The sequence below is a fragment of the Solanum lycopersicum genome, chromosome 6, assembly GCF_036512215.1.
Source record: "Solanum lycopersicum chromosome 6, SLM_r2.1".
NCBI classification, from domain to species: Eukaryota; Viridiplantae; Streptophyta; class Magnoliopsida; order Solanales; family Solanaceae; genus Solanum; species Solanum lycopersicum.
In genome coordinates, this window is record NC_090805.1 from 44,584,211 (window position 1) to 44,599,774 (window position 15,564).

Genomic DNA, 15,564 nt, shown 5'->3' on the forward strand with positions numbered 1-15,564 from the left:
TATATATTTTTGTTTTTTATAAAAATAATATTTCATTCAATAAATCTGTCACCTTAGTGATATATAATCCGGTGATCAATGAAAATGTGTTCAAAATTACGATATTTGGAATTCAAATGTTAACCGAAGCAAAGTTGACCAGCTATTTCATATTTATTTTATTTTTAATAGATGAAGTTATTTGATATTTATATTAATGAAAAATAATAAATATTTCCTAAAATTGATAATACATATAAATATATTCAAATACAACGTTTATAATAACAAAATAAAAAATATCCAAACACTCAAATTGGTTAATCTATTATATTTTACTGGTAGATAATTTAGTAAGAAATAGCACTTAACGTAATATATAGAAAAAAATTTAAACACCATCTATTATATATACTTCTAAAGAAGATTTTAAAAAATATATGAACATTAAATCTAATATAAAATTTTTTAACTTAAAACAAATTTTGAATTATACATACTAGAACTAGAATAAGCTCATTTATACACATTAAATAGATTAATGCATACTTGCGCACATATTATATATAATATATAATAGATTAAAATTCTTTATAATGGTACTTTTCAAAAAGTAACAAATATATTAACATTATGTATTTTATATAAAAGATGCATATGTCACTATATGAAAAAGTGAGCACTTTCTGAATAGAAAAAACAACATATATGACATATAATATATGTATGACATCTATAAGACTACATCATATGTTTTTATATATTAGGTGGTGGTGGTTCCCACACACATACAACAGAACTTAACATACTCTTTATAACCTCATACTAATAAAATTTAAAGAGTCAATTAAATTTTAACTTTTTAAAAATATTTTAAGTTATTAATTATCGTAATTTATAATTTTTTTACGTAATTTTAAATAATATGTGTTATTTTCTTTGTGCCAATATATGTGGCACAAATAGAATTCCAAAAATTAATATGTTTTTAAATTATAGCGTGGAACCACAAATGTGAAGCAGACATGTTGGCTTTGTTAAGATTGAATAACTAAAATATGAATAAGAAATATGTTTACGTATACAAAATGTCAAAAGCTTTAAATCAATAAATAAATTGAAATTAATTAAAGACCTCTACTAAATAAAACATAAATTTCAAGAAGAAAATCTCGTAAATCAATTAGTAGATGTAGAGGTCTTTAATTATCAAAAATAATACTACCTCCTTCCCCTATTAATTGTTATACTTTTCATTTTTAAAGTCAAATTATAAAAACTTTGACTAACATTTTTCAATATATTTTTTCATCATACTGATATGCAAAAAATTGCAATATAATTTTTGAGTATCTATTCTTTTAAAAAATATATCAAATTAATATAATCTAATTTAACTTTAAAAATTAATCAAATTGACTTTCGGAAAATATAATATGACAGATAAAAAAACCTGAAATTAAAACAAAAATAAAAGTAAGCACACAGCTGAAGCACACATCTTGACCATCAATTGTGTGCTTATTGCCACTTATAAATAAGTAATAGATATATATAATATAAAAATATATATATAGATGTTTATTTTTCGTACAATTAAAAGAGAATTTCAAGCGTTCAAAATACAACAAAGTAAAAATATGTTATAGAGTTAAAAATATTTTCCATACACTTAAAAGAGGATTTCAAGTGTTCAAAATATGGAAAAAAAATAAATAAAAATGTTATAAAGTTAAAAAGTATATATATACCTATAAAATGTAAATTTTTATAGTAGAATTGAATAAAATGCCTCAACCTTACTTGGGTCCATTCCCAAGCTCATCCAGATTATAAACGCATATATTATTTTTATTTTAATTTGTTTGGCGTATTTTAATTTAATATAAAATTTTAAAATTAAATAAAATTTCAATTCTATATTTAAATTAAAAATTTATTAAAATATATATTAATTTTAATATCTTAAATATTTTATGTGAAAATTAAAAAAATAAAGAGTCATTAAAAAGAAAATAAATATATTTTTTGTAAGAGTTTGAACAAATAGACAAAATAAATTAAAACCAAAATGATATATATACACAAACAGGCATTCAGATTATGCTTTAAAATATATATAGTAAAATCAAATATTATACGTGCTCTAATAAAGGCAATATCTCATTAGTAAAATCGACATGTCTATAAAAATAATGTTATTTATTTAAAAAAAATTTCTACTCCAAAATAGTATCAATTTTAATATTAAAAATAAGTATTCCAAAATAAGGATTATTTTTTTAATTACTTTAAATATTGATGATTTTAATAAATTATTATAGTCATTCCTTTGATTTAATTTATATAACGCACTTACCTTTTTAATCAATTATTAAAAATTAATATATTTTTCTGTTTGATACTCCTATTAATATTATATCTATATTAAATCTACTTTTTCATAAAAGATCAACGAATGTATATTTTTATAAGGATAATTTATGATATTACAACGTCTTCTTATATTTTTTTAATAATATTCATAATTATTTTTCTTTAATAAATGTTAGCTAACATTTGTTTCGTTAGCGGAGGGAATAGAAAGCGTAGGTTATATTTGATGTTTAATATATATATTGAAGTTACAATAAATTTGAATTTTATACGAAAAATAATATATTTTCTAACCAATCAATTTCGTAAAAAATTTAAATACAAAATTTTTTAATTTAAAACAAATTTTTTTTTTATCATTTTATTATAATCCCGTGTTAAAATCTAGAAAAATGCGGTTGCCTGAACTGGAATGGAGTAATTGGCTCGACAAGGTTTCAACTTTCAACTGTCAAATACAATTGTGATACGTTTCAGCCAATGCTCGACACGTGTCCCATCCTAAATGACACGTGTAGAGCAGATAGCAACTCGATTGTTAGCTTCTTTTTTGTCTTTCTTCGAAAAAAAAAAAGCTTTGATTGTTGGTCGGCACAAAGCCAAACAGATAATTTATTTATTTATAACTTATCTTCGTCTAATAATATCATTTTGGAATATCCACCAACATTGAGCCAAACTTTTGTTACGAATGAGCCCTCTTTAAATATTACTATTTATAAATAATTAATAATATTTATATGCATCATGTTAAAATCTCATCGTTTAGTTTATATGTTTAATTTTTCATATTTTAAATTTTTTAAAATTTTTTTAACTCTGTTGCTGACTTATCGATCTTGTGAGATCAATAAATAATTTTTCACTTAATTTTAATTAATATATCATTAATCATAATTATTTTTTTATTATATTTATTATATTCAAAAAATAATATTAATAAAAATAATTTTTTAGATATAATTCGTTAAGAATTGCAAAAAACCAACGATCGAGAGTGTTTCGTTTTCAAACAAGTTCTACTATGGCGTTATTATAAGAAATGTTATATACTATTCTTTCGCTTCTAAAATAGTTGTCATATGTCTCATTTATCAAAAAAAAATAATTTATTTTATTTATTATAGTCAATATATTTTATATTTTATAATATATATATATATATATATATATATATATATATATATATATATATATATATATATGGGTGACTCATTATCCGGTTGAAGCGTTCTTAATAAAACGTAGATTATTATGTGCTGCCATGTGTTGGAAAATGCGTCTACTTTGGTCATCATTTGAGGAGCTTTCAACTCTATAAATTCACACAACATTTCATCTATTCACAACACAAAAACAAATAGTATAATAATTATGGCCAACCACGGTAATGACAACCTTTTTAGCAGTGGCCAAAATCAGGTATAATCAATAATTAATTAAACTCTTTTACACTGTTAATTACTAAAAATTAAACCTCTCTATTTTCTTCAACGTTATTAAGCTACTCTTTTTTCCTAATTCTTTTTTAGATGAGAAGAGATGCACCTTCTGATATCAATAACCAAAACAACCCAGGGTTCCTTCAAGAGGTAATTAATTGATTACTATTGATTTTTACGTAGTTTAAGGATATTTTTGATTCTTTTTTTGGCGATAATTGAAGACGGGGAATCAAGTGAAGAACATGGCACAAGGTGCAGCAGATGTTGGAAAAGGAGCAGCTCAAGGTGCAGTGAGTGTGGCTCGTGGAGCTGCGTTGGGTGCTGCTAATATTGCTCAAGGTGCAGCTGATGCAGTGAAGAATACTGTTGGAGGAGCAAATAATGACAATGCAGCTACTGGTGGTATACCAAATTACCTTGATGAATACCCAAAACACAACCCAACCAATACCAACATTTAATTCATAATTAATAGTTTTTTGCTTTTTCTTTTTACTAGTACTATTGTTGTAGCCTATTATGAGGTGTTGTTTAGCACATACCCCACCATAGGCATGTCATCTTTTTTTTTTTTCTTTTTCTATACAAGTCTCTATTCAAGAAAAAAATGTTTGTTCTTCTTGTTATTAAAATTGAAAGCTAACATCTACCTACCATCCCTGCTGTTTTAATTTCTTGGGTAAAAGAGTTTGTTATACTTGTATTTTTGTGGATTTGGGTAATGAAATTTCATGTCAAAAGACGAGAATTGAAACAAAAATATAATGAAAAAGGGGGATGGTTTTCTTTTTTACTTTTTTATCAAATTTAAAAATCAAGTAGTAATAATTAGAGGTGATAAATTATACATGGTTAATTAAATATGAAAGGAGGGGTATTCATGACTTGACATACGCTTGCAAAAGAAGGATCGAGTATTAATTATGTAGCAAAAAAAGTATTAAAAAGGTGTTTTGGTAGAGTATGTAAGGATATTGCTTAATAATTAGCAATACTTAAATTAATTATACATGGATTATTTATATGAATTGTTAGGTTTGATGAATGCATTCTATAAAAAATTAATTTACAGAGATAGCTTCCATTATTATGGCAGAAACGATATAATAAAAGGTTTTGAGGGGCAATTGCATCTTTAATCATGTTAATCATGTTAGTGCATGTCATTATTTAAGGTTTAGTGCTATACAAGGTTAATGTGTTCATTAATTTTCCTAATAAACTGTCAGACGACCCTTTAAATTCCTAATCATGAATCAAATCTACACAAATTGTGTTAAATTAATTCCAATGAAGTTGTATAAGGTAATTACAACTAATTTTCATCATTTCTGAAGAAAAAGATCATTTTTATGTGATCCAAATCTTAATACATCCTGTATTAATCGAAGCTGTTTGCTTTTTTCACACAGAACAAATGACAAGGGTTGGTTCTGGGAGGGGGTTATAAAGAACAAAGATCTCTGAGGTTGTCTACTAGTTGTTCTGGTTTGCATTTCATAATTTTCTAAATTCCAATACACCATCTCATTGAATTCTGGCACTAAAGCCAGAACCATTACAGTAAATTTGCCTTGTACAAACTCAAAAATAACCAAAACTTGGCATCATATTAAGCACCAAAAGGGACCAGAATCAGTCACAACAAGGTGAGATAACAAAATAAACCCCTACTATACACTTCGCATAGGTAAGATCGCCTTGCTACTTCATTAGGATGCTTTTCTGCTCCGGCTACTTGAACCGGAAACACTTCTTAACTCGGTTGGACTGTACAAGTCTCTTTGACCCAATGAAGCACTACCTCGACGAGGAGAACTTGTATTTGGTTCCCCTCTTATAATCTCAGTTTCCAAAACTTTGGCTTCTTCACTTAGCATCTTTAGCTGTTCCAGCAAAAGCAGATAAAACTATTCAGCCACCAAATCATGTAAAATATTACTCCTACAAGATGCCTAATTCGCGCCCAATCAGCTAATGTGTGAATACAAGCTAATGGGAAGTACAATGGAATAGCCTTTAGTACAGATCTTTTACCCTTTCAGTAGACTTCCGTTAAATGGAAGGCCAACTAATTATGCAATACTGATCTCGTAAATACACAAACTTTTGAGGATTACTTTGCCAAAGTTGTACTCAAGTCTTGAGCAACTCGAGAGACTTCCCTAACAAGTATAGGGGCACACAAAGAGTTCTGACGGGATCCCAAGATAGTCCATGTGACATATATAACAAAACCAAAGCTAGCTAGACAAAAGAACTGGAAACATCTCAGGAATCGAAAACATTTTGTACATGACAAGAGTCTAAATATCAACTCTAAGGTCTACTAATTCAATGGAAAGTAAAATCTTTAGAAAGAAGTAAAATTTTTTTTGAGGATAGTAACACTCTGTAGAAAGAAGTACAATAGATGAAGATCGGAAGATAAATAAGCGTTCATACCCGAACTTCATTCTCTCTTAACTGGTCCTGGAGGGCACTGATGGCGGGACTTAAGCTGCAATGCAGAACAAATTGGTGATCAAAAATAGCACAACCACAAAGAAAAACTAAGTTCTAAAACAGACGTCAAAGAGTCAGCTCATTTACCAATACTCCATTAATTTGCACATAGAAGCCTGATATGTAGATGTGTGGTGGATGAAAGTGAGCGGGTGCACTTTTGTTTCTCTGCAGAAAGACATCCCAAATTATTCTAGCACTTAAAAAGCACAAATATGCAAAACGAGCAATAAGCACACATTAAGTTCGACCACCTCATATTTGTTACAACAGCCTGATTATATGCAGTTCGTTCTTCTTCAAATAATACCCGTTGCAGATCCGTGAATGAGTTCAAAGGTGCATCAAGATTGAAAATAGATGAGGATGGCAGAACAAGAAGAGGGATTTCCTTTCTGACATATTCTGCACCACTGTCACCAACCAATATTTATAGATTAAGCCAAGCATTTATCATGCTTCAGAAGGGTTGAATCAGTAATTTGAATAACAAGCAATAGCAGAAAACATAGGAATTCATTGGATCAAAGGGAGAGGTGAATTAAACAGCTTTGACTGTTTGACTATTCATTATAGACATCACTATAGACTAACAACATTTTCTCAACAAGAGAGACTTTATTAACAACAAAAGCTTCTCTTTCTTTTTTTTTTTTTTTGGGTGCTGTGGGGGTTAAATGAACTTCAGTGTACAAGCAACTTCGCATTATCTTTAAATTGCAATAACTAAGAATATTATAAGATAAGAATCAAAATTAATAAATACTCTGAATCTGACACTTGCAGTTGCCCAAGATTCTGCAAAAACATGTCAGGTAGAAATTTTGTTCATCTAATTTTTTGCAGTTACCCACTTGCAGACCATCCCCTCTTCAATTGCATGTTTAAACTAATGATCTATCTGACACTCCTTCAGCAAAGCAACTTGTTAGGTTTCTAAAAAGAGCACATAAGATACTCCGACGTTCTAGTTCTTAAAAACCCACATTGCTCAAGGGTATACAATGTGGTTCTTTATATGATCTTGACAATTCTCACCTCATGAACAAGCTTTTGGATTGAATCATACTTGACGCCATTTTCTTAACATCATCTCAGAGCCAAACTTTTCCATGATTTTAGGTCGCCAATTTGTCTGCATGTAAGATTATCCAAACACCAGATGTCCAGCTCTAGGTGTGCAGGGTAAGGGTTCGATTCCTCACAACTTCAACTAACTTTTGAAGTTCAGTGAGGTACTTTGTCAACAATTGTCAATGGTGCTGCTAATAATAAATGATGAGCTGGTAAAAAGTTTTTTGAAAAATTCAGTGATCTACTTCACTGAAGGGTCTTGATACTCTGTTAAAGAAAAATCCTTTTTTTCTGATAGGTAAACAAATTTATTGGTGTAAATTGCAAAAAGAAGGTGTCAATATGCACTTTATCAAAAAAAGAAGGTGTCAATATGCACAACCATAAACTCACTCCTATTATAAGTGCATGCAGTTGAGGGAATCCATCAAACTATCTATGTCGTATGCCTTTAGCAATTTGCATCAAAAGGCCAAAAAGAAGACAAATATTTGTATTTGATCATGTGTGTTGGTTCTGTCTTTCTTTCAAACCACCCAAATTTCTTCATTCCAAATTAACCCGAAAGTGAAAAAGACATAGTAGTGGGGCTGGACAAGTATTGAACCATACACTTGCGACTTCCTTATCTAACTTCCTTCCAGACCAGCACCAATCTTCTCCATTTTCATGGCAAGAAGAAGTGAAGAACATGAATTGAACCATACACTAGCGACTTCCTTATCTAACTTCCTTCCAGACCAGCACCAATCTTCTCCATTTTCATTGCAAGCAGAAGTGAAGAACATGATTTTAAGAGATAAGATATCTTTTTAAAGTAGAAGCGATGCCATATAAGTTCTTACCAGATTGATTTATGAAACCATATTTTTCTTTCAAAATGTGGTATAAACATCTAAGGTCCTCCATAACTCACCCCATAGAGAGAATTCCAGAATTGCTTTTTACGTAGTCAGAAAGAAACAGTTCAAATCATACTAAGTAATCAAATACATACTCAAATGTACCTCATCTCCAGATTCGATCGATGCATTGCTTCCTGCATACTTTCTGACATGTCCATTGGATCTACATCAATGACGGCATTACTAAGACTGTTGGCGTAAAGGTTTTCTCCAACTCTATTATCAACATTAGCAAAGAAATTGCCCAAGTCCGTCGATCTTGACCCACCCTAACCAATCAGTTAAGATTATCATGAGTTAAGAAGAAGTCCAAGGCTAAAAAGAGAGGAGTGAAAAAAGTTCTGATCCTCAATCATGAGATTTGAAAAAACAGATTGGCACGACTATTTTCTCCAACTCAGCTATCAGTATTAGCAAGGGAATGCACCAAGTACATAGATCATCCCCATTCTAATCAATCCATCAACCAAGTTTAATAAAAAATTACTGAACCCAATCTACCTCACACCTTGTCCCCCGAAACGTTAAAAGAAAAAAGAATACATAACCAGCAGAAGAGAAAGAATCATAATGCCCACAATTTTTCCCTTCACACTAATTCTTCTCGGGAGAAGTGTATGTTCTTATACTGCAGATCCACCAGTAGCGTCAAGTGCCAAAGGCAAGGTCATACAGCAACAAATTTGATCCATTGAAAAAATCAGTGTATAACTTTTAAACCTGTTTGCGAAAACGGCTAGCAGCCTCTTGAATTCCAGCAAAATGCAATAACTACCATGCTTTACAATTAATTGATTTTGAAATGGTAAGTAACTACTAACATGCTTTATTTAATTAGAAACCACTAAACATACCTTGGAAGCTATAGCAGCAGCTCTTGAATCACCAGTATCTTGTTCAAGAATCTCAATTTTTGAACCAGCTCTAGATGTGTCTGCGGAACTTAAAGACGATTCAAGGTCTATTACAGAATTTTTATGTACAGGGGAAAGGGAAATAGGCCTCAACAACATGTGATTCTGCTGCTTTCCATCCAAGGACTGAAATGCAATAACTTGGATTCTCCCGACCTGAAATATTAGCAAATAGTTTGTAGGAATTCACTGGCCAAGACATTATGCTTGTGGTGATCTACAGTTTTTATATATGAACCGGTCAAGACATTATGCTGGTGCTGATCTACTTGATTACAAACAATCTTACACTACCTTCTGTGCATCTTCACTAAAACATGAAAATATCAACCCAATAAACCCAGCATCCAGAAGTTGATACATGGCTTGAGTGCGGACATCTGCATGATTTACATAGCATGTTATGGTTTTCATGGACTGAGAAAAAGATAACTAGTGACACAGGTATTAAGCTGAAAAGAAAATAAACTATGGCCGGACTTAACCCAAAATAACCTCTACTAAACATGTAGTCATCTATATAAGTTGGTGAAGACCAAACTATCAATGAATCACAGAACTACAGTCAGAGGAAACTTAGGAGAATGCAAAAGGATTTAAAATGACATTCCAGTGCACTGAGTAGGCGTTTGGACATAAAAATTGTGAAATTTGAAAAAAAAGGTAATATTTGTTTTCAAGTTGAAAATGGTATGGAAATTGGAAGTTCCTACCATAAGTGGGTTCCGGATTGGACCAAATTGGTTCTATTATACATAGTCCTACCCTGCATTTCAGTTTTCTATATAACCACCTATTCTGAAGAAAGTTAATGTTATCTTTGTTCAATTTAGGTCTTAGTCAAGGTTTTGTCTAATTTATAGGCCTTATTCAATGTTCCAAACTCATAGAAGAATGCTGATTTTTAGAGGAGCAGACAATTGCCCAACAGTCTATCGGCCAGACGGTTTATGAGAAGCCAATTCTGCATAAGGGAAAATTAAAAGATAACCCAAAAAAATCAATCACCAAATGAGTTGCTTTTGTGTTTTGGCACATATATCTACTTAGCTCGCATATTGATTTTGAATGGTAAAATTTATCCATCTAAACCTTCCAGTTCACCAGTAGACATAACCTAATTAAATAGATGGATGATAAAACATTTAGAAAAAGAAATCAATTCCATGATGGGAAGGATGGAGGCAAAAATAGTCATACAAGCAAGCACAAAACTTTAGTTGTAGCAGAAAGTAAAGTGGACATTACTGAGAAAACAAGAGAACTTGAAATCAGAAGGAAAAAAAAATAGACACACTCAGTGGAGATTTCAGGGATTTCATTTGTAGTCACTTAATTTGAACTACGTAAGTATTGGATTATAAGCAGACAATAGAAACCTGGCCCCATCTGAGGATTACAAGTTTTGAAATCCTTCTGTATAAAAACAAAAAGACTGGTAAAACACAATGCTTCTATATATATATATATATGGCTAATTTGTGTTTCTAGTCTATAGTAAGGATCAAGTATTACACGTTGGTTTTACTTCATATTCTTTGATTGAATCACCTTTTTTTAAGTGCTAATCTAGCTTGATTTATGTCACATTTATCGCCAACGTTTTTATATTTATTATGTTGTATGCAACCAATGATCAAGTATTATGTTCAAAATTCAAAATTCCAAGTACCGAAACAACTACTATGATGGGTCTAGTACAAAAAAAAATACCAACATTCAGGCGGAAAGACCATCTTTGGTTACTCAAATGTAATGGGACTAAACTATTAAGCAGAAGGTGCTCATACAGGCACTTAATACCTACCAACATGGGAAGGGAGCACTGTAATGTGGGGATGTGAATGGTACCAGCCAATCACTCTTGTTGTTCTTCCTGTTGCCAGGGTCATTCTGTGCTAAAAAAGTTAAAGTAACAAATCCAGCATACAATTTTCCGGATAACTGCATTATCACAACCACAATCCAATCATATACATTTGAATACATCAAGCAACAAACTCAACCAACAGGTTAATTTGTATGAAACCATAGTTCAAACGGGAGCAACGATCTCTTCTAGCCAACTGCTATCAAAGCCAAGAAAGCCGTAGCATGTCATAAAATATGGATAAGTCAATCTCTACATATACTATTAGCGTGTCATGCACTCTGTGATTTTAAGAAAAAGGTTTGCACAGATAATCCTAAGGCATGACACCACAGAAGTTATTTGACATGTGCCCCAAATTCATCAGAAAGAAAAGAAGACAAGTTTTGCTGATAAATTTGACGTATTAATAGGAAGAAAACATTTGCGGAAACAAAGGAAGAAACCACTGCATGAAGTGTCATTCAAATTGCTTCATGTTATGAAGAAAAAGATTGAAGTTTATGAACACTAAAGTTGTTTCTCATTTGGCAGCAAATTTACCAAAAGCGATCATCGAAGCAATTAGAAGAAAAAAAATTATTTTAAAAAGAAATTGTTTTACCAGTCACTAATACTGCTCTATGTTGCAACTTTTAGAGGGGTAAGGGCAGTGAAAAAACATCACTAATTGTCACAGATCAAAAAGGATATCTCAGCCTTGACTGATGCAGCAGTTAGCTGCTCAGGATTGGTCTCAACACGATCTTTCCTCCTGTCACAACGTGGCTGTGGCAGTGCTCCCCATATAAGTGCAGTCACGCTACCATTTTTTGACTGCTGTAAATGGAAACAGCACAAATATTACTTTTGAACGTGGAAATGATTTAGTAGGAAAGCCATCATCAATAACATGTAAAAATCAAGGAAAGAAATATATGATTTTATTCTTCTTCTTGATGAATAAGGAAACCTAAAACTATATACAGAACATTTGGAAAGAAAACGTCTAAACTATAACATGACAAGCAAAAATCAGAGTATGTTATACACTACTGGGACACGTCATGCAAGGGCGAGCTTAAATATGGACCATCGAAGATACACCTGCATATCTACCAAAATAGCTGGAGTTTTAAATATGACTTTGACTTACTAAGATATTTTTCTTTCCTAATCAGTGAAGAAAACTCAATACATATTACATACTGAAAACATGACTATGATTGGTCTAGAGTTAAAGAGATAACAAAATCTAAGAGAACAGTAGAACTATTTCCGCAAAAAATTAATTATTCACCCCTGGACTATACACTTAAGGGTAGTTTAGTAGAGTGTATTAGCAAAAAATTCCATGCATTAGCTTTACTTATTAGTATTACCTTGTTTGGTATAATTTTTTCATCCAAATATAATTAATGTTTGCACTAGTTACACACTATTGTGTATTGAGAAGTGTATTACCAATACCATGGATTTTTAGGTATTAGTAATGCAAAGAAATTTAATTCAATCCATATTTTTTTATACACAAAACTAAACATGCATAAAAATAGTCTATTTATAATTAATGCAAGATATTACGAAGCATAGATATTGCAAGTTTAGTCAAGACAAGATCTTGAGAATCTTTTCTCTCAAGGCACTATTTAAAAGTAAAAGGAATGTGTAGTGCAATATCAAGACACACGTGCACATAGAAGGCATAAATATGCATCAGCTTATAAGGCGCAGCTCAGAACCTCTTCGCCTTTTTATAGAATAAAAATAGGGCAGTTCAACACCACCACTACCGCCTAAATCAGCTATGTTTATCAAACTGATTGTATATTCATATTAATTACTCAGTTCCAAACTATTTAATGTAGCAAGGACAGATATGCAGATCCTCTATATCATTCCGCACAACCCCAGTACTGGGCAACTCTTGTCAAACATTAATCATGATTAGAATTTAAGGAAAAAGAAATCCAACACTGACTAAAGTTACTACCTTTATGCAACAATATTAATCTCTCAAGGCAAAGAAGTTTGTTTTTTCTCCAAAATCTCTTTTTACCATTTCCAGATATGGCATCCAATCTTGAATTCCAGGAAATTTAACAGAAAGTACATTACGAATTTAGCAAACATCAATAATAGCTGAAACATACGGAATGTCAAATCCAACAATAACACTTAAAGTACTGATTTTTTTAGCAATAATATCAAGTTCTCAAAGAAACAAAAGTTTTCGTAAAATCCTTTACCATTTCCAAACGTATCATCCAATAATTCTTTTAAAAATGTAATAAAAAATGGAACCCCACTTAGTAAATATCTACAAAAGAAAGAATTCCCGAAATCTCACTCTAACATTAACTAAAGATGCAAAAAATACGTCCAATGATTCACGAATTGGAGGAAAATCCAACAAAATTTTTACACCTATTATTGATAAAAAGCTACTACTATCATCATTCAACAATTATAGCTACCCTTGATGATTGATAGGGTTTATAACAACCCAAAACCCTAACAACCAAAACTTCCTTCATAAAAAATGAAAAACATATATATATATAAAAATCAAAACCTGAGTATCACCGAGGAGAAGTCCCATTATCTCTTCAGTTTCTGTAGACAATGCATGACTAAGACATGTTAACCACACTTCCTCCGTCATTTTCACACTCGTTAGAGCCATTTCTCTGTTCTAAATCTCCTCAATTCCAGTGTAAGCAGATGAATTTTCGGGTATAATTATTGTGTAATTTTTCTTTCAATTTTCCTTTTCCAGTAGCGACCTCTCCGAAGTCTGCTATGACTGAGGAGAACGGAACGGCGGAAGAAAAATGAGGACAGATGGAAGTACAGATCGGAGTTTCGGACTGTGTGAGGAGTAAATTGTGCCTTTCATCCTTAAAGTTTTGTAAGTGTTCATATTTTGTCCTTATAGTTTTATGTGATTTAGAACGGTGCTTGATCTTTTAAAGTAGGCAAATACACCATAAAAGTGGGAAAAAAAATTATAAGCATGTATCCCTTTAATCTTTATATTCATACCTACTAAATAATTACACTATTTACCTTCAATTAATTTCGTTTAACTGATACTAAATCAGTATACATATAATATATTGATATTACTAATCTTGATAATTTCACTTAACTTATACTAAATCAGTATAATATATATATATATATATATATATATATATATATATATCATTAATGCTAATAATTTTGTTTAACCTAAATTATTGAATAATGAGTAATTTCTGAATAAGAAATATTAATGATTCCATAAAAAATATCAATATACTTTAATAGTATCATTGACTAAGTAATTTTTAAACAAGAAACCTTAATGATACCACAACAATATACATATATTTTTATAGTATCAATAACGGGAAAGAGACATAAATTCTTCCTTAAACTTATCCCGAAAAATCAGTTACACGCTTGGACTATCATAATGACCTATTACACACCTATACATTCGAACCCCCTAAAATTGACGTGACAAAAAAATAAAACAAAAATAAAAAATAGGCGCGTTAGTTTGAAAAAAAAAAGTTATAATTCTCTTTTCTACCCGTACCCCAAACCTCTTTTTCTTCTCACCCACCCATTGTTTTCTTCTTCTTCATTCTTTATTTTATCACACTTCTTTATTTTTTATCCCAATCTAGAAGCACAATTTTTTTATTCGCAATTAGGTTAATTTCATAGATTTATTAGTGAATAATCGTATTTTATTTTTAAAAAAAATTCAATTGATTGTGTCTATCTTTTTTATATTTTTTTGACTTTGTTAAAGAAATTTTGGTTGATAATCAATTTTTGGGTTTGGTGGAGATAGAAACTTTTATGGGTTTGGTGGTGATGGGTGGCGGGTGACAAAAATTAAAATAGGTAATTGAAGTGGTGAAGAAGAAAAAATCGATATTGATAAAGATGGTGGTGATATTTGGTGTTTGTGACAAAGAAGAAGAATTAGATGCGATAGTGGTGGTGAAACATTATTTAATAGTGAAGGTGGGTTAGAATATGATTTTCCGATGAAATGAGAATTGAAAATGAATGAGATTTTGCGATGAGGAAGATACAATTATTAAAGAGTAAAAATAACCAATTTGAGATTAATTAGAATAAAATATAGTTAATAAAAGAAAATTTAATTAATAAATAAATAAAATAAAATAATTATAATTTATGCCATGACACTGACGTAGCTTTGATGTGACAGCGAGTGTAATACATCATATAATGTGAGAGTGGTGCACGTTTCAGGATGATATTCTTGAATTATTTTGAATATGTATTTATCTTAGAGTCTTTTAAGACCCATTTATGTAATTTTTTCTTTTCTTAATGAACTGGAAAAAAATTAAAACACGATAAATTTTTTATTTAAATTTTATACATGAATTAAATATTACTATTATATTATTATCATAATTGTACTAAAATAACTTTCAGTGGCGACATAAAGAAGTTGGCATAGGCGATAGGACAATATGACTAGGAGT

The 15,564-nt window shown here is 30.5% G+C and overlaps 2 protein-coding genes across 3 annotated transcripts; one reads left to right on the forward strand and one right to left on the reverse strand.

The window, feature by feature from the left end:
* The first annotated feature begins 3,572 nt into the window (after nucleotides 1-3,572).
* On the forward strand, nucleotides 3,573-4,560 carry LOC101265833 (uncharacterized). Its single transcript, XM_004241657.5, has 3 exons — nucleotides 3,573-3,777; nucleotides 3,888-3,947; nucleotides 4,022-4,560. The coding sequence occupies exons 1-3, from the start codon at nucleotides 3,730-3,732 to the stop codon at nucleotides 4,259-4,261; spliced, it is 348 nt and encodes a 115-aa protein (XP_004241705.1). The 5' UTR covers nucleotides 3,573-3,729; the 3' UTR covers nucleotides 4,262-4,560.
* A 704-nt stretch (nucleotides 4,561-5,264) lies between these two features.
* Nucleotides 5,265-13,960, reverse strand: LOC101265551 (uncharacterized). Of its 2 annotated transcripts, none has more exons than XM_069299367.1 (10): nucleotides 13,623-13,960; nucleotides 11,761-11,887; nucleotides 11,006-11,092; nucleotides 9,493-9,578; nucleotides 9,139-9,354; nucleotides 8,387-8,553; nucleotides 6,560-6,718; nucleotides 6,393-6,473; nucleotides 6,246-6,300; nucleotides 5,265-5,686 (listed from the first exon to the last, which is right to left on the reverse strand). In XM_069299367.1, exons 1-10 carry the CDS (start codon nucleotides 13,731-13,733, stop codon nucleotides 5,513-5,515), a joined length of 1,263 nt encoding a protein of 420 aa, XP_069155468.1. In that variant the 5' UTR covers nucleotides 13,734-13,960; the 3' UTR covers nucleotides 5,265-5,512. The 2 variants fall into 2 exon arrangements, with proteins under 2 accessions (XP_069155468.1, XP_069155469.1); XM_069299368.1 differs by having other exon boundaries at nucleotides 11,761-11,884; nucleotides 13,623-13,871.
* Nucleotides 13,961-15,564: the final 1,604 nt, after the last annotated feature.